General features: G+C 42.6%; 1 protein-coding gene across 1 annotated transcript; it reads left to right on the forward strand.

The window, feature by feature from the left end:
- Window positions 1-17,255: 17,255 nt before the first annotated feature.
- LOC139455436 (calphotin-like) lies at window positions 17,256-18,317 on the forward strand. Its single transcript, XM_071236990.1, has one exon. It carries the CDS (start codon window positions 17,256-17,258, stop codon window positions 18,315-18,317), a length of 1,062 nt encoding a protein of 353 aa, XP_071093091.1.
- The last annotated feature ends 7,793 nt before the right edge of the window (window positions 18,318-26,110 follow it).

Genomic DNA, 26,110 nt, shown 5'->3' on the forward strand with positions numbered 1-26,110 from the left:
TGAAATTTGACCGCAAAACTTATTGTTAGCTCTGCTCACTCGCTGACTCACTAAATCATGCCAACATGTCTTTATACGTGTGGCTCTACAGATCCAATTGTGTAAAACAACATGTACAAACCACGAGTGAGTGAGCTGAATACCGCTTTTAACAGTATTCCAGTTATATCACGGCGTGTCAGCTTCATGTGGGAGGAAAGCCCGAAGTGATGCAGGTCTCAGGCGTTTACCACTTCGGTGAAACCCACGAGCACGGGTATGGTGCTGACAAACCTAGAAACATAATCGGGGTGAACCGGGATTCGAACCCACAATCAGGTTTCTGGTGTTCCAAAGGGACGCAACTCTGCACAGCGTGTCGCGGCGCCTTAGACGATTGGGCCACCCGTGCCCCCTGTACAAACCATAAGTCAATAATTGAGATGAGTGAGATCATTTTGCTGCGTATCGAAATGGTAGAGTATGCTTAGTTATGTTAACAAGACCCTATTCACTCAATGTGCAATGTGTTAGTCATCTGTGTTAGTACCGACTGATACAGGGCGGTGGGTAGACTTCTGGTTAGAGCATTCGTTAGTCACACCAAAGGCCAGCTAGGTACACACTGTGAAGTCCATTTTTGGCGTCCCTAACTGGGATATTGCTGGAAGATGAAAAAACATGCTCGCACCACACCCACTCACTCACTCAACCATGCACACACACACACACACATACACACACACACGCACACACACACACACACACACACACACACACACACACACTCTCTCTCTCTCTCTCTCTCTCTCTCTCTCTCTCTCTCTCTCTCCCTCTCTCTCTCTCTCTCTCTCTCCCTCTCTCTCTCTCTCTCTCTCTCTCTCTCTCTCTGGTTAATACGGGACCGCCATCGTGGTCACGGAAAGCGGGAGGTCCTGGGTTCGATCCCCGGCTTCGTCATACCAAAAGACGCTAAAAGATGGTACTTGTTACCCTGCCTGGCGGACGGCGAAAAAAAACAAAGATTGGCCGGCTCGGAGTCTGAGTGTGTCTGAGTGGGGTATTCATGTTAAACTGCGACATGGTATCTCAGTGGGCAAGCACCAGACGTCAGCACCCACACCACCTGCATGCATGTCGCTATATACGTGTAATAATCTTGAACGCGACGTTAACCCCATTTCACCTCACCTTTAATAAATACGTTCATATTTAATGATCATTCGCTTAGATACCAATCAGGCAATACTCATCGATTTTATACAACTCAGAAATTGATATTGAACCTATTGAACTCTTTTAGCACATCATCAGATCAGCTGTATCTTTCACAAACAAGGTGGTGCCACGTGCTATCAAATTATGCCAACCGGCAGCTCCATTTGTCCGCAGTAAAAACACTCACTCGGGCAAATATCTCCCTCATTCTACATCGCCATTAATCTGAGCGATGGGCTGACAACTATTTGGAAATGGAGTCAGTTTGTTTTTCCTTCCGCAAGTCCTTTACTTCCTAAGTGTTAAAGGTTATTATAACAGATATTTTCTCGCATGTTAGATAAGATCTTAATTCTGTTGAGTTACTGCCTCTACTTCCGTAGAAAAGTATAATATTTGATATCATTTCTGAGTACCCGTCTTCCTATGGTAATAAGCAAAGGCTTGATCTCAACCAGATGTGTTAAATTCTTAACACATGATTTCAAACGACCTTTGTAAAAAGTTTGCTCAGGGGAGGTAATCGAGGCCACATGTTATAAGGCTGCCGTATAAACAGCCCATTCAGATACACGCGCTCGTCGCCTCGCCGCAAATTCCGTCACCCCTTAAGGTGTATTATTGAATTTTTACGCCAGTAATTTTTCCATTAAGATATTTACATTAGGTGTATTGAAAGTATTTATTTACCTGCAATGATTTACGCAGAAATTGGCGCACTTCAGTCGTACAATTCTTTACAGAGCTGGAAATAGAAAATAATTGTTTGGATAACAAACTCAGAAAATCTACGATCATCTAAACAGTAAAGTGTCCAAAGGAGGGGTTTACAGTCATTGATAAATTACGGTGGTGTTAGCAAATGCCTAACGGGAATGACGTCACAGTTATGGAGTGGAATAACAGGCGGGGCCACCAGTATGAGATTACGGTCTTCTGGAACTGATTTCTTTGACGAAGAATAAGACAAGCGGTGTTATAATTGTTAGATATCGCACGATCATGTTTCCATCTCACATAAGAGGTTATTGCCGTCGATGTTTGGTGGCAGTTTGCGTGTGAGTACATTATTTGCGAGGAACTACTTTGCAATGAGACACCGACCGTTGTAAATAATGGATCATTATCTTAATCACTGATTCTGCACCTGATTCTAGTCAGCCGGCCTAAGATGCACTGCATGACCTGTACAGGTCACCGGGACTAAATACTAATGGGCTTGTTTTATGCCGTTTAAACTGAGCGGCTTTTAATACAGCGCGGATATCTACCTCCCCCGTGTCATGCATGCCAGACAGGGTAGCAACAAGTACCATACTTTAACGTATTTTGGTATGACGCGGTCGGGGATCGAAGCCCGGACCTTCTGCTCACCGGGCGGACGGTGAGCAACTCTGCACAGCGACCTTCCGCCGTAGACCTAGACTAACATTTAGTCTCTGAAATCTTATATTACACAATATCCTTCTTGACACTAAATAAAAAAAAAATCCCTATGCTGATTCCAGTGGAATAGAGCTAGCTTGAGCTGGCTAGACTTGCTTTTGTATGCTTTTGTATGTATTTCTAGATTTATTATTTTTTCATAAATAAATATATTCCACGGTCATGGTGCAGGACTACTGTAGACCACACGTGCGTACTTCTCCCACATGCATAAGAGGCACTTTTGTTGTTATTTGTCTTTAGTGGTTATTATCATCAGAACCAAACACAAAAGACAGATAACATTCAATTTGATAATCGTGTAAATATATTTGTTATCAACTACAAGTAATTGTCACAGGAAAACAAACCTAATGTGTCAGTTTTCACACTACACAATGTTTTGGATTATTTATCTTGCATGCAGTGTAATATGCAATCTTTTGAAGCCGATTGTACGCAGGCCAGTCGCTATTTACTGAATTAAACATGGATGTCTGTATCACTTTACTCGGTAATAACGTGACATAATCCTAGAACCAGTCAGACCCGGCCACGTCACGCATATTTAAACAGCACCCTCATGTGGCGCCCGCATAAGTCAATATGTTGCATAATTCAATTAACCTGTCTATCTGAAGATGAGGTCGTTCGGTTTGTAATCCCTTCATCTGCATGATAACTGACAATAAAATGTTGTAATTCGAGTTATTAAACCTTTTCTTTGTAAGCTCGTTTGACTTGGCGTTTGGACGCGCGAAATCCGTCGTGCCAATAGATACCCGGCACGCAAGCTTTCAATCATTGACCGATTCAAAGCCACGCTTTAACCAATTGAATATATCTCAATTGCAAAATGAGAATTAATTTAACGCGTATTGGGTGTAATATAGGAGTGGAATGTAACGAGTAGTTAGATTCTTTCTGCGATTATGTATTTTTAATGTGAATCTCGTTACGGGTTCGTTGCCAGGGGCAGACAACTGTAATTACCTCCCCTCATCACGGAAGCTTGTGATTAAGGTAGGATGATGTTTTCGATGGAAGTGTGATACAGGATTGGTTCTTTAGAATATTTGATATGCCACTTTTGGGAATATCATTGATATGTATGCTGGAGTTATGGTTCCCGCAAAATGTATCATGGAAATAATTCCATTTACCCTGAACTTAAACCTTCCGAAAACTCGTTTGTCGGTTCATTATATATAATTGGTATATTGGTGCTGTATAATTGATATGTTGGTGCTGTATAACTGCTCTGTTGGTGCTGTATAATTGGTATGTTGGTGTTGTATATTTGGTATGTTGTTGATGTATAATTGTTCTGTTGGTGCTGTATAACTGCCCTGATGGTGCTGTATAACTGCCCTGATGGTGCTGTATAACTGCCCTGATGGTGCTGTATAACTGCTCTGTTGGTGCTGTATAATTGGTATGTTGGTGTTGTATATTTGGTATGTTGTTGATGTATAATTGTTCTGTTGGTGCTGTATAACTGCCCTGATGGTGCTGTATAACTGCTCTGTTGGTGCTCTATAATTGCTCTGTTGGTGCTGTATAACTGCCATGATGGTGCTGTATAACTGCTCTGTTGGAGCTGTATAACTGCCCTGATGGTGCTGTATAACTGCCCTGATGGTGCTGTATAACTGCCCTGATGGTGCTGTATAACGGCCCTGATGGTGCTGTATAACTGCTCTGTTGGTGCTGTATAATTGCTCTGTTGTTGCTGTATAACTGCCCTGATGGTGCTGTATAACTGCCCTGATGGCGCTATATAACTGCCCTGATGGTGCTGTATAACTGCCCTGATGGTGCTGTATAACTGCCCTGATGGTGCTGTATAACTGCCCTGATGGTGCTGTATAACTGCCCTGATGGTGCTGTATAACTGCTCTGTTGGTGCTGTATAACTGTTCTGTTGGAGCTGTATAATTGTTTCTGGTGGTGTTGTATAATTGGCCTGCTGGTGCTGTATAGTTGTTTCTGTTGGTGCTGTATAACTGCTCTGTTGGTGCTGTATAACTGCCCTGATGGTGATGTATAACTGCCCTGATGGTGATGTATATTTGTATGATTTAAATATCGACATAATATTTATAGCTGAAAAGTTGTTCGCTGCGGCGTAAAACAATTTTAAAAAAAACAGATGTATGCTGATGATGTATCGGTGGTCTGTTGCAGTTGATGATGTGAGTGGCCCACTTCGTGACACATCGCACATTGTTTAACAATGCCGCCCATTATCATATAACCCTATGACCCTCAGGCTCCGCCATAGAAATAGCCTTTCGGATTTAGTGAAACGGTTTCACAAGACCTCGCTGATCAGTTTCATACATAGTACTTTCGCTGTCTCATGACAGCTCTTCAGTGTAACTGACAATGACATATAATGACGTCATACTTATGTCATTGTCAGTTACACTGAAGAGCTGTCATGAGACAGCGAAAGTACTATGTATGAAACTGATATAAAGAAGATGATGGACTAACGTGGACTTTATTATTTTATTATATATTACATGTACAACGATTGAACATTTACCTCATTTTTGTATATATATATATATATATATATATATATATATATATATATATATATATATATATATATATATATATATATATATATGCAGGTAGGAATTAAATGTGTTACCTCCCGCGAGCAGTATATTATTGGACGTAAAGTGCTATATATATCTTTGCCCAGACAACACGTGCATTTCAGCTTAGAGATGGGTTTATTTACCTTTCTGTGTTCGAGATCCCCGTTGAATGATGTAATGAAAACTATATCATCACTTAGCGGCAGGGAAAGACATTCCTTCTAGCTGCGTCTCATTCTTCGTTGAAAGCGCCAACATTTCCCAAGTCTTGCTCACTCTAATGCTGGGGGTTTAATTCCCTTTTCCAATAAGTCGTATCAACGTCAAAACGAATAAACAAATTTGCACATTTCCATTTAATTGAATTACAAGTCGGAAACTTGCCTGGATTCGTAGAAGACGTATTATCAATGTTCTTAGGCACAAGATAATTTCAGATATATTCCAAGGTTTAGATTCTGCATGACTGTTCTTCGTAATCGATGTAAGTGTCTTGCAAGTGCAGCATCATTTATTGAGTGGTAGACACATTCTCGTGGATGTCATGTGTTAACCAGGTGGGCATAACAGGTTCAGAAAGTTTATCTTCCGTTTCGTATTTTGACAGGGAACTCTGTATATTTTAATGAAATCATGTTTTTACCCCAAAACCCCACTCTCTTGGAGTAGTTACGCTATGAGCGGGTAACATTTTGAATTAGTGTTTTTAATATCCATATGTCAAAGGCGTTTTTCTTGCTCGGTAAGACGAGTCTAATTATGCAAAGAACAGTTTTAAAAAACTTAAAAACAAACGGGGAGCGAAAACATATGTGTTTATAGTAAATGTGAGTGAGTATTGTTTACGCCACTTTTCGTAGTATTTTGCCAGTACTACAGCTGGGACTCACTCATAATAATAGGGGACGGTCGGGTAACCTTGTGGTTAAATCGTTCGCTCGTCACGCCGAAGATTCCCGATATGGGTACAATGTGTGAAGCCCAATTCTGGTGTCCCCCGCCCTGATATTGTTGGAATATTGCTAAAAGCGGCGTAAAACCATCTCACTGAACTCACTCATAAAAATAGTATTCACACTTTGTACCTGGGTCATCAGTGAAATGAGCTAGCGTTTTAACCACTAGTGAGTGAGTATGGTTTAACGACGTTTTTAGCAATATTCCAGCAATATCAGGGCGGACGTTCATATACCGCGCTTCCAACGCTCGGCCCACGCTCAACCAATGCCCGCCTGACGCCAATCTGACGCGGACCCGACGCATTTGAATTGGGCTCACTTTCTAAATGTCTAGTAAGGCGCCACTAACCAAATCTCATCTGCCCCACTGAAATGGAGTTTTTGTATCATTTTAGGTTAGTCTAAACTACACCTGAATATAATTCCGGAATACAAAAGCGGCAAGTCATCGTAGTAGTAAAAGGGTCCTCTCGTCAAATCCTGTGTTCGATTCCGCACACAGATTCAAGCCAATTCCGTAAGCCCACTGACAACTGATAAACACAAACACCCATGTCCCACTCATACCTCATACCTGAAAAAGTCTCCTTTCGAGTACCTCGTTACCCATACTGTAAATAATCTGAGTTTTCCGCGAGCGAGGTGTAAACTGTTGTCGTTGAGGTGTAGACCAGGTATCTGTTCTTGCCTTCTTCTTCCTACACTGTTACAACTGCGTCATTACTCTCCTAATTAGCAAAGAAACCTCAGAGAGATCGTTACCGTGAACAAGGCGATTTAGCGCGAAACGACCAACCCTACATATTAAAAAGTTCTTACAACTCTCGAGTTTTCGTAGTAAACGTCAGTCGCGTTTGTGTTCCACTACGCCTTGCTCACTGTTGCATTCATCTTCACTTTATAAACTGTATACATACAACACAGAGCGTTTTTGCCTATCTATTTCATCCAAATTCAAGGGAAACAACTTCCATAAATCTCAGTAGCAATAAAGAATATACATAATTTAAATGTTTGTATGTTTTAACTTCTTATGAAAATAATCACTTGATAACAAACTTTATACACTTTTATCAACAGTCTATCAATAACATGAGAACAGGTATGTAAAATTTAAACCATCTTTATCGTAAGAGGTTAAACAAATTCATACATCCCGAGAAAGCGCGTTTTTTGCGGCGTTGGCGTTTGATTACCTCTTGACAGGGGTGCTCGTTATATAAAATCCAGGATGGGTGTCGGAGCTACGGGGGCTGATTAGAAGGATGTTGCGTTTGTGTTTTAATGGAAGGCTTCAAGAAATCAAGAGGATGTGGCGTCATGGTCATCGTGATTACATCACGTCCCAATACATACTTAACTATAAGCATGTGTTTAATGTACTTTGATCTTGGCTACTCTCAATATATATACACTCTTTCCGATAGCCCTTCTTACCACTTCCCCCCTAAAATCGTTGCCAAAATAATTCTTCTTTTCACTTTCATCTTATCTTTGCAATTGACGCATATACATCTTCGTTAATGTTCAGTCCATGTCTAACGCCAACCCTGCAGTTTATCCTCGCGATCCATTTCCCAGCAACCCCCACGTTCCATCATCTTCGGCCATGTCCCCTGATTGTGATTTTGTGTCCGTTCCCATTGTGCTCCCTGGCTTCAGGGACCGCCTCCGTTTTCTTCTTGCAGACCGTCCGCCTGGAGAGCGGAGAGTCCTGTATGATCCCCGGCTGCGTCATACCAAAAGACGTTAAAAGATGGTACTTGTTGTTACCCTGCCTGTCGCTCGGTGGTCGACTCGGAGTCAAAAGACTGTGTCTGAGTAGGCTATTCATGTTAAACTGCGGCATGGTATCTCAGTTGGCTGGCATTATGAACTCGGCCTTAGTCCGGACTAGTACAAGCAGCCACGCACGCACGAACACACACACACACACACACACACACACACACACACACACACACACACACACACACGTCGCCATATAACTGCTATAATCTTGAACGCCACGTTAAACCCCATTTTAATTTACCTCACCCTGGCTTCAGAATCATCGACCTGGTACAATCTTCCATAGGCTCATCACGCTCAAAGATAATCTGATCACTTCACTCACTCACTGTGGTTCTATACATAATATGATTGAATTACTTTCCGCTTTGACATAAGCATCGTATGTTATTACGCCTCCATCGAACCATAAAAAATATTTTCAAGTACGATTAATACAGTCATGCTTTAACATCAATCCAGTCATATCACAAACTGTATTTGCGTCGTCAATTTTGCAAGTCCTGCATCAATCAAACCCTCCCGAATCAACCCTTTATTAATTCAACAATATCACAGCCAGAACCTGAATCTAAACTACAACAACCTAGCTTGCATTAGCACATCCTTATATCACTACTCAACGCACTCAAGCATCCATATATTAATCATCAACCACACCAACCAGCTGGCCCGAACCCACCCTACCTCTTCTCCTTCCCTCAGATCCTCACGCCACGCCACGCCACGCCTACCCTACCCTACCCTACCCTACCCTACCCTACCCTAGCCACGCCACACACCACAGCAAGCCAATATCTTCCTCTTCTGACAGATCCTGCAATTTGTTGTGCAGAGTTGCGTCCCTTGGCCACGCCAAAAGCTGCGAATGTGCCACAACACAACATAACACAACACAACAACATAACATCTTCCCCTTCTTTCAGATCCTCACTCAACACCTTTCTTCTCCCACGCCACACCAGCTAACCCGACCTCACCCAACATCTTCCCCTTCGATCAGATCCTGCAATTCGCTGTGCAGAGTTGCGCCAAAAACCAATGATTGTGGTTTCGAATCCCGGTTCTCTTTGATCTAGGTTTGTCAGCATCATACCCGTGCACGTGGGTTTCACAAAAGTGGTAACGCGAGAGACCTGATCACTTCGGGCTTTCCTCCCACATTAAGCTGACACGCCGTGATATAACTGGAATACTGTTAAAAGCGGCGTTAAATCCAACTCACTCACTCTTGCTGATCCTCACTCAACACACAGCTTCTCCTACATGACATCAGCTAATCCGATATCACCCACACCCACCCCTACCAACGCCAAACCCCATTCTCACTAGTCATATCTCATCGTACTTGGAAATATGAAGAGAAGACCCACAGACAATAACCTATCTTTATTTTGAGCTCAGCTGCCGCTTTGAGGAACACAACAGATGCGATACTTCTCTTTACGACCACATCCCGGCACCATCAGCATCTATGCCCGAGCTAGGGTCTGAAATACACACATCTCAAATTAAATTCGAAATCACCTTTATCTTGACTTAAATAATGAAGCATAAATCCCCAAACGACCACAGAAGCACGCGGCTATACATTAGAACACAAACAGCTGATACAAGTTCTCATATTTTAAATTGAAACAGATTTTAACTCCTTGAATAGAATGGTGTTAAAAATAAACTCCCTCGTCTTTCATGTCCGCCTACAAGTTGAGATACTATGGTCCTTGTTTTATACAATTTGGCTGAAATCTCCGAGGATTTGCCCCCATAGTCAATTTCAACATTCTCAGTTTACATATAACGTCTAGAATGTAGCCCCGGGCGATAAGGATATAGTGCTATACACATTTTTGTGAAGCATTAAAAGATTACAGTGTAATAAAGCCATTAAACTATTTCAAGTTGGTGTTAGGCTACGTAATAAAATTAATTCAAAATTTAACTCGATAAAATATAATTTATGGTTTCCTCAAATCGAGGTCATAGTGAACGCCCTACTCTGTCAAGACACCGCTTATTGCAATTGGAGAAGAACTGGAGAAGAACACTGAATAATTAGGAAAGCGGTTATCTGGCATACGTAGACTGGGTTCTGTCTGGTCATATCTGTAATTACCTTGGCGGTGCGCTGTCAAATATTAGTGCCACCTGGGCGGCAAGTGGGTGGGTGTAACATACAACGGAAAATAGAGTCGTGAATATTCGGTTCTGAACGGAGACATTCGGCTTGTCCCGGCATGTAAGGAGAAACTGCCTGTTACATAACTGACTTGTTCAACTGTATATATGCGCAAATAGTTCAGACAGACAGGAACCCAGTCAAGTTGCACAGTGAACGAGTGAGGGATGTTTTTATAGTTTGGGAAAAGGGGACACAGAGAGAGGGGGTGGAGGGAGGTGGGAGGAAAAGGAGGGAGAGACCAATATGATGACGTCAATCGGTTGTTGCAGTTGAGTCAGGAATTGACTGGTTAAACGTGTTAAACTTACGTAACTATCGGTCATGATGCAAAAAATATTATATTTATATCAACCATAACATGATTTAAGTTGGTGAAATCACTGGAATCGGCTGATTCCGAAAGTAGAATCAATAGGTTCGAGTTATTTCTCCAAGACAGAAAAGGGAGGGGGGGGGGGGGGGGGGGGGGGGCGGGCGTCGTAAAGACAACAATACACACGCCCAGAGAATTTTAGCATGAAGCACAATCTACAGCATGCTACCTATGCACATGGTTGATCTACTCAGAGCTTTTTATCCATTGTTCCGGGGGCACCCCAGAGTCCCGATAATGCGCCGTCACTTGTCCACAATTTATTACTTTAATACCAAATTAGCCCAGAAAGAACATATACCCTTTGAACCCGGAAGTCCAGAATTGCCAGCCAGAACACAGGTGGTGAAGTCGATCTCTGATAGTTTCGATAGGTTACTATGATTTAGAATGTATTATAAATACGTTTCTTCAACAGATTCACCTCTGAGAGTCGACATCCTCCTTCACGTTTAATTCAGCTGATAAATTCCGAAGGCGTTACTGAAACCTGGCCACAGGTGAATCTTTTTCTTCGGCGAATTTAAGCAATCATTGTCAGTATTGTGTTACGTGAAATATTCGTTTTCTTTAGAGAATTCAAGGATCTGATATAAGACCATGTTCAAATTAATTGCAGGAAATTGTTTCACGTACAGCACGTTGCCTGATTTAGACCGAGACTCTGTCTACAAGGACTAGGCGGCTGCGCATTCCAACAGAGAAACCGTTTATACCTTTGGTTAGTTCCACAACGGGGCTGCTGCCTACATCTTTGAAGTCACATACGCTAGCATTCACACGCCGTGCACGTACAGGCTATTTATAGATCTATAACGGAAACAGCACATCAATATTTATCAATATTTAACCATTATGATGACGTCATGCTATCGTTGCATTTGATTCTGAGCCAGGAATTCACTGGCAATTTTGAACGTGCATTTTCAAAAATGTAATACTGTCACAAATGTAGGTCATTGTGAAAAATTATAGATGTATGGGAAGGAAACTAATCAAAACTCTGGCTCTCGATTATGAAAACGCCCTATATAATATTATGTACAGGCCACAAAAAGGCTCGCTTGATCACGCGGAACTAGTAACATTCATACGAACCTTATTCAGTACGTCTGCCATGGTACCATAGTTATAAATTCATGAGATTCCTATTAAGATTTTTGAACGAATATCATTGCATAATGTTTGAAGCATCCAGGGTATAATATCTTCTTTATTTTATAATGAGTGTGAGTGAGTTTGATTTTACGCCGCAATATCACGACGGGGGACACCAGAAATGGGCTTCACACATTGTACCCATGTCGGGAATCGAACTCGAGCTCTTGCTTTAACCACTAGGCTACCCGACCGCCCCTTATTTTATAATACATACCGTGGACCCCTTCGCTAACATAGTTCGTTTTGAGTCCGAAATTACGCTGAAGTAACCGTCCAATGAAATTGCCACCATTGGCGAGAGAAAGGCTTTGCGGAGTTACTGACAGGAGGTATGGTGACGTCACTGCCAAAGCGAACCTGAAGTAGAAAATTGTTCCAGGGTATTTATCGTAATAGAATCGTCGATACCCTACATTACCGAGGATATGTTAGTCGTTGTCAATGTAGTTTCACCAGACCTACCCCTATATGTCTGGTCATATCTGTAATTAACTTGGCGGTGCGGACCACCCCACCCCTATTTTGAAAACCAAATGTACTATGTTGCAGGCAGTAAAATAATCTGAGAGAGGATTTTGATATATTGGACGCTACCCTTTTAAAAATGCTGGATCCGCCCTTGATAGGACGGACATTTGCAAAACGGGTGAATGACAGTGCTGATAGAATTCGCCTGCTCATGCGTCAGTTCTAAACAGTGGAGACATGTTCTTAACTATTTGCGTATTACCGCCCACGCGTGGCTGGTTGTTCTCTGTGTTCAATCTGATCATCTCGTGACCCAGCACAAATATTTAGTACTCAGGACAAATATTGACTCAGTAGGGTTTTTTATATATGTACATTTGTATTGTACATACTGGGTCATATTGACCTTCCTAAGTGAGGAAATATTTGTATAATTTTTTGTTAGTAAGGGGTGGGTAAAGTTCACAATGCTCGTAGCGGTCAAATTACAGCGGCAGGCGCCACAAATTGTTTAAGAAAGTGTGCCCACATGAATCCTTTGTGTATGTCAAGGGCGAACGCACTGTGTTTTGCTATCCTAGTACCCTCACATCATGATGAGTGAGAATGGTTTTACGCAGTGGTGTTTTATCAATATTCCAGCCATATCATCCCGGAGGACGCCAAAAGTGACGTTAAAGAATGTAGCCACGATTGGAATCGGTCTTCCGTGAGAGTTTACAAGGCTACCCCACCACAGGGCAACCCACACACCCGGGTCACATTGTGATACCTGTTATACCCGGTCGTCTAAGACACCACAATTAACTGTACAGACTTTCATCCCTTGGGTTTGACACTTTCATATATTGTTGGATCGAATCCCAAATTTCCCCTGAATGTAACCCTTGATTTGTAATCATCCAACCCATGTTCGGAGGATTCAGAAAGGTGAAGATTGTCTTAGATTTCGTGTTTCCTCCCTCATTGAGCTTACGCTCCGTGATAGGAATAATACACTGTTCCTAGCCCACTTGAATAAAGAACAATTCTTCCAGGAATTTTCCCTGAACTGAAAGCCGCACTAACTTCCTATGTACCAGCTTTTGTTAATTCAACTGAAAGATACACTAGCTTCCCCTGAGACACTATTGTTAATTCAACTGAAAGATACACTAGCCTCCCCTGAGACACTATTGTTAATTAAACTGAAATCCGCACTAACTTCCTCTGTACCAGCTGTTGTAAATTCAACTGAAAGAAACACTTAGTCTAACTTTCTCTGTATCAGCTGTTGTAAATTCAACTGAAAGATACACTAGCTTCCCCTGAGACACTATTGTTAATTCAACTGAAAGATACACAAGCCTCCCCTGATAAACTATTGTTAATTCAACTGAAAGATACAATAACTTCCCCTGAGACTTCCCCTGTTAATTCAACTGAAAGATACAATAACTTCCTCTATACCAGCTCGTGTTAATTCACCTGATACCTAACTTCCTCTGTACCAGCTCTTGTTAATTAAACTGAAAGATAGAATAACTTCCTCTGTACCAGCTCTTGTTAATTCAACTGAAAGATACAATAACTTCTCCTGAGACACTGTTGTTAATTAAACTGAAAGCTACACTGACCTCCCCCTGAGACACTATTGTTCATTTAACTCAAATCTACATTATCTTCCCCTAATCTGTGACAAACTACGTTAACTTCCTCTTTGACACTATTGATAATTTAACACAAGGCTATATTAACTTCCCATGTTACACTATTGGTAATTAAACTCAAGGCTATATTAACTTCCCATGTTACACTATTGGTAATTAAACTTAAGGCTATATTAACTTCCCATGTTACACTATTGGTAATTAAACTCAAGGCTATATTAACTTCCCATGTTACACTATTGGTAATTAAACTCAAGTCTATATTAACTTCCCATGTTACACTATTGGTAATTAAACTCAAGTCTATATTAACTTCCCATGTGACACTATTGTTAATTAAACTCAAAACAATGTCAAGTTATCCGGTGACTATTGTTAATTAAACCCCAAGCTACATTAACTTCCTCTATGACACAATTGATAATTTAACTCAAGTCTATATTAACTTCCCATGTGACACTATTGGTAATTAAACTCAAAACAATGTCAAGTTATCCGGTGACTATTGTTAATTAAACTCCAAGCTACGTTAACTTCCTCTATGATAATAATATTGTTAATTAAACACAAGGCAAAATTAACTTCCAATGTTAACTGAACTCCAAGCTTCGTTAACATCCTCTGTGACATTATTGTTAATTAAACTCAAAGCTACGTTAACTTCCTCTATGACTCATGAAATCCCGATGCCCGTTTACTACCACTTTCACTTGCCGACCCACCATGAAATCTCCCTCCCACAAGCTACCTAACCGTCGTGGCTGGGCCCGGGTGGTCACATACTTCGCAGTTTTATATATAGTACAAGTCAGCGTTTGTCACTCGTTGGTCGCTTTCTTTAGAGATCATAGTTTTGGAGTGTTTACATACACTGCATTTCCCCGTTAAGAGCGACAGTAGATGAACTATACCACTAAATGTCAACTCTTTGTTTGAACACATGTCTGCCTATGAATTCATCACGGAGTCTATCAATGTTAACAGCGTTTTGTACTCGGTGAGTCCTTTACGCTATGTATAGCTGTTATCACTGTGCCATGATCGTGAAGTAAATGTACCAGTAAGCTCAATTAGTTTTCTTCATAAATATTGTTTATCCGTGACATTCAAAGAAATACAGCAGTGATTTTGTTTTAACGCCGCTTTTAGCAATATTCCAGCAATATCACGGCTGTGGACAGAAATAAGCTTCACATATTGTGTACCCACGTGGAGAATCGAACACGGGACATTGGGCTGATGAACGAACGCATGAACCACTCGACTACCCCAATCTCATGAGAGAGAACAGATGGGTTTGAAGGTATCTCCCACTGTTGTGTCTGCATGACTACCTTGTGAGGTTCATCACTGAACAGTGTAACCTCGTTAATCCGCATTTTCCCAGTCACATTGAAATCTTCCGGATTAACAAATGTCCGTATTAACGAATCATTGTTACGGAACAATGTCGCTTTGCACACGTATTAGAAATGTCAGGCAGTAAGCGTTCGTAAAATAGGGGGTCCGGATTAACGAGGTCCGGACTCACGAGGTTTTACTGAATATCAATATTTGTGGTCTTTCGTCTTTTACTTCTTTAGATTTAAACTTACATGGAAATGTAACTCTCGATGCATGTGCACTACACAAACGTTTAGTTTCGGTATTTGCTGATACGTAACACATACGAGATCCTTGTGAGGATTTCTGGGAAGAGTTGGGATTATTTGTCCCAAGTATCCCTTGTTTGTTTGGTTGGTTGTCATACGCCACAATCAGCAATATTCCAGCTATATGACGGCGGTCTGTAAATAATCGAGCCTGGACCAGACAATCAAGTGATTGATATCATGAGCATCAATTAACACAATTGGGATCGATGACATGCATCAACCAAGTCAGCGAGCCTGACCACACGATCCTGTTAGCCTCCTTTTACGACAATCATAGTCACCTTTTACGGTAAACATGGGTTGCTGAAGATCTATTCTCCCCCGGAATCTCCACGGGTCCTATCCCATGTTTGAAGTACAAGACGACTTATAAGGGGTAGCCCAGTGGTTAAAGCGTTCGCTCGTCACGCCGAAAACCCGGGTTCAATTCCCCACATTGGTACAATTTTTCTGGTGTGCCCCGACGTGATATTGGTCGAATATTGCTAAGACCTCCCTCCCTGCCTCCCTCCCTCACTCAATCACTCACTCACTCACTAACTCACTCGTCTGTCTGGCCCATGTTCGATTTTCCCCTGCCACCGTGATACATACTACTTCACTTTTGATCTTGTCATGATGCACACAAATGATTCTCGTGGGTCAAGTGAATATTTAAATATATCTGACATATCTGATTATCCTTTATCAAAAGTTGAGTGATTTATTTGGAAGTTGCTGGCTGCGGAGTTAAGTATGATTCACTCACTCATGCTATTAATATGATGCTTTCAGTCAATTATTATCTATCACCGATCCATCGAAAAGACAATCAGCGGCCGTACAGGAGTAGGGAGTGGGGTAGGGAGAAATGGGGCGTTTAGTATTATTTCCAACCTTCAGCGACGTGCATACATCGTGGTTGGTCGGTCTCTGTGTGTGCGTGTCTGTATGTGTGTATGTATATGTGTGTCTGTGCCTGTGTTTGTTTGTGTCTGTGTATGTATGTGTGCGTGTTTTTTGTGTCTCTGTGCATATGTGTCTATGTCTGTGTGTCTGTATGTGTATGTGTGTTATTGTGTATGTGTCTGTATCTGTGTGTGTGAATGCGCGTGTCTGTTTGTGTATGTATTTGTGTCACTGTGTATGTGTGTCTGTATGTATGTGCGTGTCTGTGAGTTTTCTGCGTGTGTCTGTGTATATGTGTGTCTGTGTTAATGCGTGTGTATGTGTGTCTCTGAGTATGTGCGTATTTGTGTGTGTATGTATATGTGTCTCTGTGTGTGTATGTGTCGGGGGGTATGTCTGTGTGAATGTGTGTGAGTGTGTGTCTGTGTATATGTGTGTCTGTGTTATTGCGTGTGTGTATGTGTGTCTCTGAGTATGTCAGTATTTGTGTGTGTGTATATCTGTCTCTGTGTGTGTATGTGTCTGAGTGTGTGTATGTGTGTGAGTGTGTATCTGTGTGTGTAAGTATAGGTGCCTCTTTGTGTATGTGTGTGGGGGTGGGAGGGTCTGTGTGTATGTGTGTGAGTGTGTATTGTATGTGTGTGTCTGTGTGAATGCGTGTGTGGATCTGTGTATGTGTGTGTATGTGTGTATGTGTGTGCCTGCGCCTGTGCCTGTTCCTGTGTCTGTGCCTGTTCTTGTGTCTTTGCCTGTGTCTGTTCCTTTGCCTGTTCCTGTGTGTGTTCCTGTGTCTGTGCCTGTGTCTGTGCCTGTTCCTGTGTCTGTGTCTGTGCCTCTGTCTGTGCCCGTGTCTGTGCCTGTGTCTGTGCCTGTGCCTATGTCTTTTCATGTGTCTATGCCTGTGCCTGTGCCTGTGCCTATGTCTGTGCCTGTGTCTGTGCCTGTTCTTGTGTATGTGCCTGTGTCTGTGCCCGTGTCTGTGCCTGTGTCTGTGCCTGTGTATGTGCCTATGTCTGTGCCTGTGTCCGTGCCTGTGCTTGTGTCTGTGCCCGTGTCTGTGCCTCTGTGCATGTGTCTGTGCCTGTGTCTGTGCCCGTGTCTGTGCCTCTGTGCCTGTGTCTGTGCCTGTGCTTGTGTCTGTGCCTGTGCTTGTGTCTGTGCCTGTGCTTGTGTCTGTGCCTGTGCCTGTGCCTATGTCTGTGCCAGTGTCTGTGCCTGTGCCTATGTCTGTGCCTCTGTGCTTGTGTCTGTGCCTGTGTCTGTGCCTGTGTATGTGCCTATGTCTGTGCCTGTGTCTGTGCCTGTGCTTGTGTCTGTGCCCGTGTCTGTGCCTCTGTGCATGTATCTGTGCCTGTCCTTGTGTCTGTGCCTGTGTCTGTGCCCGTGTCTGTGCCTCTGTGCCTGTGTCTGTGCCTGTGCTTGTGTCTGTGCCTATGTCTGTGCCTGTGCTTGTGCTTGTGTCTGTGCCTGTGCTTGTGTCTGTGCCTGTGCCTATGTCTGTGCCAGTACCTGTGCCTGTGCCTATGTCTGTGCCTCTGTGCTTGTATCTGTGCCTGTGTCTGTGCCCGTGTCTGTGCATGTGTCTGTGCCTGTGCTTGTGTCTGTGCCTGTGCCTGTGCCTATGGCTGTGTCTGTGCTTGTGTCTGTGCCTGTGTCTGTGTTTGTGCCTTTTCTTGTGTCTGTGCTTGTGTCTGTGCCTGTGTCTGTGTCTGTGCTTGTGTCTGTGCCTGTGCCTGTGTCTGTGCCTATGTCTGTGCCCTTGTCTGTGCCTGTGTCTGTGCCTGTGTCTGTGCTTGTGTCTGTGCCCGTGTCTGTGCCTCTGTGCCTGTGTCTGTGCCTGTGCTTGTGTCTGTGCCTGTGTCTGTGCCCGTGTCTGTGCCTCTGTGCATTTATGTGTTTCTGTGTCTGTGGTTGTATTAGTCCGGACTCACTCACTGTCTCAGTACTAGCCCACTGAGATACCATGCTGCAGTTTTAACAGGGATGATCCCATCTATTACTGTTTTATCCCTTCAATGAGGATCCCCAGGCAGCAACAACACATTACCAACTAACGTCTTTTGGCAGGACCCAACCGCCGACCCTCCGCTCTAAGGGCAGACGCATTATCAACTACACTACGGAGGCGGTCCAGTAATGAAGGAAATGAGACCTCACGTCATGATATCTTTCTCCGTCAGAATGTTTTATACAGCTAATGGCAACCGGAAATAAATATATAAGGTAACGTGTGCACAAGAGACCATAATTGCTAGGCAGCAGGTGAATTTGGAAATTTAAATTTAAAAGAAATATGTCATATCTGTTTTATTAAAGCTCCAGCTCAACAAAACACCAGTAATGTTTAAGCCGAGAGAGATCTGGTGTCGAGTTGTGAGTCACATGAGGTTATATAAATTCCGATGTAAAGATTTTCCACATCCAGGTATTTGAGTCCGCGGGTATATATCAACAGCTGTCGGTCGGCATGGACAACAAAGGCTTTGCGTTGAATCACGCGTCGGGTGATCTTCTTCAAAAAATCAATTTTATATGAAATCAGTCAGGCTCGATTAGAAGAGCTTCGTCAGTCAATTTATTGCTGTGAACATTATCCCAACCTTACTATCGCAGTGTGGATACATAGGCTGGTGCGAGCAAACCAAATATTTAAGGTTCGATGCCAGATTAACATTCGGCCACCTCAGGCCCTCTCGCATTCAAGGCAATTCATTATATGGCTTCTTACAATAGCAATATCAATAATAAAATAATAATATACACGTCAAACACGCATTCGGACACATTCGTGTGAAATGAGTCGACTTCAACTAGTCGTAGTTACCTATTGGTTGACCTACATTCAGTCACCTGGAGAATGTCAACAGAGGTCACGTGTTTTTACTTCCTTGTAGTCACGTGACCAGGATCATAAATCACGTGACGATGGCTACAGTGAAGTGTTTACATGAAGACAGGACAATCGTCTCTCCGAATATGAGAACCCACTGGCAGAGACCCTTAAACATGCTCATTGTTATGTTTCTATGCTAAAAGGAAAGTATAGCTTATCAAAGTTAGTTTAAACGAACGTTGAAGTCTTGGTCACCGGATTAAATCCCACTGCTAAAACAACTGGAACCAAATGATTTATTTACAACCTATTTCCTGAACTTTTAAAGTGTTTTGTGCTGGCAATAAAAAATATTTTTAGAACACTGAGTGATTTTCAAAGTCGTTGTACATTAGGTGCAAACCGTTTCTCTGTAAGAACCTTAAAGACTTTGATCGGTGTTTTCGTTTAAACTAGTAACAGTCGAGTGCCTATCAGATTTCTTGGGTCACTTCCCAGCAACGGCAATGGTTATGTCACAACGCCGTCTAGACGTCCCCAACGTTGCTGTGCTCTGCCGTCGGTTACACGGTGTACAACATGATCACTCACGGGCATGATCAAAGCCAATAACTCTATCTTTGTCATGTTGGCTGTTTCTAGTCGGGTACTTGAGAATTCTCTGGGAGAGCTTCCCATAAACCGTTTTTCAAGAGATATTTGGTGTTAAGGGATAAACGCATACATGTGACAGATAAGAAACGGAAACCTTACGTAGAAGCTTGGTTGTATGTCACACTTGCGTATTGACGCAGTGGTATTTTTCGATCCGATTTCAAAATATTCCGTTGATATTCCTCTCGTATCCTCACTCAACACACAATGCATTTATCTATTTATTAACCAAATTACCGGTTTTTTAATATCATTTTTCGACCAGAAATAGTTTTGGGGAGAGGAAATTTAGGGGATAACTGCAACCGACTAAAAAAATAACTGAATTCGGCCAATTGGCACACCCGGCAAATTTGATTCCCGACTTTCCATTGTCCTCGTCTTCAAACTCAAATATAAGTGATGCATTTTAATTTTTAAAAGATCATCCAATGACACAGAGATAATGTCTTGACACTAATAACAATGACCTGACGAAGCCCGAAATAGGAAGAGTATAGTCCCTCCTAGTGACAGAGAAATTAGCATTAGGATTATTTTTTGAAACCGAAAAATGTATTGATAATAAATTATTAGTCTAAGTCCCTCTGTCCTTTTTTTAAGCGAGGCTCATACTAGGCCCAGTAAATCTGAGTATTTCACATGGTATTTATCTAACTGAATAAAGGCAAAACAAGACTCGTGTGTGAGGTGGTTGGTTAAACGCCGCAATGAACAGTTTTTCAGTTATAGTACTGCGTTCAAGCTTAAAAGGGGAGAAAGGTTAACTAGATAGCAGAAGGTAATCATTTTGGCGAAACTGACAAGGACAGGCATGGTGGTGACCGACCAGTGATCACAAGCAGATGAATCTGGGAATTGAACCCCCAACCAGCTGATCCTGGAACAGCATTCAGACGCAACTCGGCATGGCGCTTAGATCATATAAGGGGGCATGGGTGGCCCAGTCGTCTAAGGCGTCGCGACTCGCTGTGCAGAGTTGCGTCCCTTGGGCGCGCCAGAAACCTACGATTGTGGGTTCGAATCCCGGTTCGCCCCAATTATGTTTCTAGATTTGTCAGCACCATACCCGTGCTCGTGGGTTTCACCGAAGTGGTAAACGTCTGAGACCTGCATCACTTCGGGCTTTCCTCCCACATTAAGCTGACACGCCGCGATATAACTGGAATAATGTTAAAAGCGGCGTTAAACCCAACTCACTCACTCACTAGAACATGTATATGAATCACTGAAATCAGTGTTGGCAGCAGGTGTTCGCGAAAAAGATAAGCATGTCCTGCTCTACTGGCGGCAAAAGTACAGCCGTTAGATATACACTCAGATGAACAGCTGATCACAAAATACTAATAGAATATGAATAATAAAATTATTTCCTATATAAACAATATATCAATTTATCACATCATCGGGTATTACAAAACTCAAAGAAAAAAACAGAAATAGTCATTATTCCTTTAAAACAATTATCCGTCACCAAATTCTGGTAATTAAATTAAGCAAATTAAATTAGTCGTATCAGAGATCCACCACGCTAGACTCGCTGGTATTTCAGCAAATCTTAGAATTCTGACATATTTGAAAAAAGTCGCCAGGCTCTGACGACGTCAGGTCTAAAGTCTATCTGGTGCAATGTACTTAGTGCTGCCATCAGAACCAGGTCAATGTGTTACCTGACACTGCTTATACGTATGTAGATTTCCGTGCGAGTCGTTTCATTCGAAAATATGAGCTTGATTGACAGCTGCTTTGCGGCCATAACATGTCCGTCTTTTGGGGATGTGTAGGGGCGAACGTACATTACATGTTTGCGTCTAATTACCTGGGCTGATCAGGAGGATTTGGTTGGTTGGTTTGTTGTTTAACGCCGGACTCAGCAATATTCCAGCTATATGACGGCAGTCTGTTAATAATGGACCAGACAATCCAGTGATTGATATCATGAGCATCGATCTAAGCAATTGGGATCGATGACATGCATCAACCAGGTCAGCGAGCCTGACCACCCGATCCCGTTAGTCGCCTTTTACGACAAGCATTGCCGACTTTTACAGCAAGAATGGGTTGCTGAAGACCTATTCTACCTCAAAACTTCACATTTCTGAACAGTAGAAACTTTGTTACGTTGTCATTTCTCAATGTCCGTCGTCTGTCAGCGATTGCGTTTTTCGATTTTTCTTGAACCACGAAATAGATTGAACTTAAAGTTTGTTAATAAATAAAAGTTACCATGGCTTAAAATGGATGTGTCTGACTATGGCATTGTTGGTGGTGTTCTGTTCAACCTAACAACACACTGAGGCACTGGCATTTGACCACGCCTACTTCCACATGTCTCATAACTTCATTTCATGTAAATATTAACAGAACTAGCTTTAACTTGACAGCTAGCTAATACAGCTCAGTGTCAATATTGACAATTGTAGTGAGGTCACCTAACACCTGCATGGTCGGTCATTTTTCACTGTTAGTGTAAGAGGGAAGACCACTGAAAACACAACTCTATTACAATCAAACCTCGTTAGTCCTAACCCCGTTAATGCGGACTTTCGGACGATTACTGCAAATATGCGCCAAATAGGGGGGGGGGGGGGTAAATATTGCTTAAATCAAGTACACCACTATCGAATAACCTCTCTTTCTTTGTTGTTTAACGCCGCAATCAGCAATATTCCAGTTATATGACGGCGATATGTAAATATGGACCAGACTATCAAGTGACTGGCATCATGAGCATCGATCCACACAACTGGGATACAATGACGTGCATCAACCAAGTCAGCGAGTCTGACCACCCGATCCCGTTAGTCGCCTCTTACGACAAGCATGGGTTGCTGAAGGCCTATTTTACCCCGGATATTCACGGGTCTATCGAATAAATATTTCTTGCTTGTTTCATTTTTAGTCACCACCAAACATGGGCGTATGCTATCTTTGCCCGGCGGTGTATATTGGATCAAAGTTTTGTAATAGTTGGTCACTCAACGAGAGTGGTTTCACCACCGTCGTAGACGGCGAAAACCTTCATCACTCCGGACTTTCCTCCCACATACCGCTGTAAGGGAAATAATGTTTAGAGTGGCGTTAAATCAGACTTACTCACTGAAAGCTTAATGATTCTGTGCCATGTGTTTGTATGCCCATTTGTCCATTAACATTATTGATTAGTTTAGCTGTCACAGGAGAAGTTGTATAAAAATCTGGGTCTTACAATTTCTTTTAATTTATGTCCGACCACTTTCTGGTCTGTGTTTGTGTATCTCGTCACTATTTCTTTGGGGTTTTCAGACATTTAAACCATGGAAGATGTAATTTATATTTCCTATAATATAATTTAAGGTGAATTATTATCTGTGAGATAAAGAATTGTGTTGTGTTGACAGTTGTCTGAGAATCTCAGTTGTAGCTGGATGATAAACTTACACTTAATTACACTAGCAGCACTCAAGGGTATTCAAACTATCAACAAAGCAGAACATGAATGGCCGAGAGCTCTATCTGACGGTGCTTCGAGGGGTGTAGACTAACATCTAGTCTCTGAAATGAACACATCGTACAGAAAAAAAGTTGTTCAGTTATCTTAATAAAAATATAATAAAAGGGAGCCCAGTGACTCTCTTCATTTTCAGATACTGCAGTAATCTAGCTTGCCAAACATTATAGACTTGTATGGGCTGTATTTGATATATATTTTTAACAGGGTCTGTAAGACAGACTACGAGAGGTGCTGTATCGCCAGATAGTTGTGGGTGCGTAGTTGTACTAGTTAGAGATCTGACATTGTACATGCATACACGGTTCCTAAGTTTGTTTGTGTGGTTTTTGTTTAACGCCCCCGCACCCCGCAATATTCTAGCTACATGACTTCACGTCGATAGCGCGGGGTGGATTTCCCCACATGGGTAAAATATTTTGAACGCATTTCTGGTGTCTGTCCATGCTATTGCTGGAATGATGCGAAGTAAGTTCCTACTCACCACCCAACCACTCATTTAGCGATATCTGATAGCTAGCAAATAATAACCACTCACTCATTCAGCTATATCTTGAAGTAACCAAGGCAGTAGTTAACCTTTTTTGAGACGGGAAGGGGGGCAAATATTTGTACAAGTATCACTTATACCCAACTTGATTCAAATAAAACTGTTTCCTATAAAAAAAAAGTCGGGGGGGGGGGGGGGGGGGGTGGGGGGTGGGGGAGGGGGTTAACAACCAGTTAACGTTGTGTAACATGAACAACGCCGCTTCCCAGAGGTCGTTCGTACATTGTGAACACCTGATCCCCTTCTTGAATCTGCTCCGACAACAACATTGCTCACTAAGGGCCTATAGCCATGACATACCTGAGTAGAGCGTGCACTATGATCTGATCAAAGGATGCTGGTTTACACCGCAGTATTCAAACTATATCACGGTAGTCTGTAAATAATCGAATCTGGAGTCTGGACCAGGCGAGTCCGAGGTTGACAGCATGAGTAGAGATCCACGGCGCAAGAGGACGGTGGCGTACAATGTGCCAGGTCACATATTGCGATCGCACGGTTGTCAATAGTCGGCTGTCATGACACGCATTACAGGTGACCTAGTCCTGACTCCCAGCAATATATTCGTAACATGAATATGTAAGGCACTGTAGTTGCACCGTAATGTAATTTTGAATACGGCGATGCAAGGATATGTAATTGGTTGGAGGGTGGTTATTTTATCATAGGGGCAAGGTTGGAAATGGGGGGGGGGGGGGCTATCAGGAATCAGGTCACCCACATCACTGTGGGCAGGCAAAGCTCACTACACCCGTTTACATGACATTTTAATGATTCGGGTCCATTCATTTGACCTCTCATGGATTAAAAATCTCAATGCAGTACATAAGATGTGACAGAGGTGTCTATTTCATGTACATATCAGTACTGACCTGCAATAGATCCCCCGGGTTGCTGGGGCCTAACACTATTACCCTAATCACCAGCGAACTCGGCTGCAATCTATAGCTCTATCGCATCGGCGTGTTTACGTAACTCTGACACAAGGGATTTGTAACAAAATCATGTTTTGCATGTTTTTAACTGCAGACCTTAATCCGTCAAGTTGGATACGTGTGGCTTGGATTACACGCGATGTACAACAACCTGTCAATCAAAGATACATATATCAAAAACACAGCCCCCCAGCAGAGCAGCAGAGGGGAATATTTGAGTTTGAGAGCAGGGAGTGAGGGTTTCGCTCTGTGCGACTGGTCGAAGTTGGTGGAGGTGAGAGACCTATCATGGGTGGGTGGAGAAACGAAGAGCTAGACACTTTTAGGTGTGATGAAATGGGGTTTAACGTCGCGTCCAAGATTATTGCACTTACATAGCGACGTGCATGTGTGTGGCTGCTTTTACTAGTCCGAAATAATGCCTATTATAATAGTGCCAGGCCACTGAGATACCATGCCACAGTTTAACATAAACATCCCACTCAGACACAGTATATTGACTCCGAGCCGACCAGTCCTTGTTTGAGCCCTTAGGCAGGGTAACAACAAGTGCCATTTTTAATTACTTTTGGTATGACGCGGCCGGGGATCGAGCCCTGGACGCTCTACCATTGGACCACTACGGCGCTCCACTGTTTGGAGACCCACAAGAGACAGCCAAACGTTAGTAAAATCTATTTTAGTCCGGTATCCTCTACAATTTATCATACTTTTAAAACGTCCTTCGGTGATTACGACGACATATGTTAAGCCAGATGACGGTGACAGTTAATTTCCCCCGGTAATGCACAATCCACACACACCAAGCAATGTTGCGACCCGAACCCTACCTGTCCCTTTACGCATGTTTAACAGTGAAAACATGGATACCGCCTCACTATTTTTATACATCCCTTTGAATGTTCGAATTTCTTTCCGTGTATGTCCTCTACACGCCCGTATGATGCCCGCTGTCTCTTCATATGTTTGGGGCGGTCGGCTATCCTAGAGGTTAAAGCATTCGCTCGTCACGTCGAAGACCCAGGTTCGATTCTCCTCATGGGTACAATGTGTGAAGGCCATTCCTGGTGTCCCCCGCCGTGATATTGCTGGAATATTGCTAAAAGCGGCGTAAAACAATACTCACTCACTTACTCACTCACTCTTTATATGTTCATACGTATCTATTCGTTGCTTTCTAGATCCTTCCGTCACAATTGTTTGTACGCCTGTCAGCCTTTCGTCCATGTCTGTTCACCTCTGTCCCTGTCTGTAGTCTGTTTTCTGTATGCTCATGTCTGTTGTTTTC

The sequence above is a fragment of the Haliotis cracherodii genome, unplaced genomic scaffold (genome assembly GCF_022045235.1).
Source record: "Haliotis cracherodii isolate W230 unplaced genomic scaffold, xgHalCrac1.p SCAF_1, whole genome shotgun sequence".
Lineage (NCBI taxonomy): Eukaryota > Metazoa > Mollusca > Gastropoda > Lepetellida > Haliotidae > Haliotis > Haliotis cracherodii.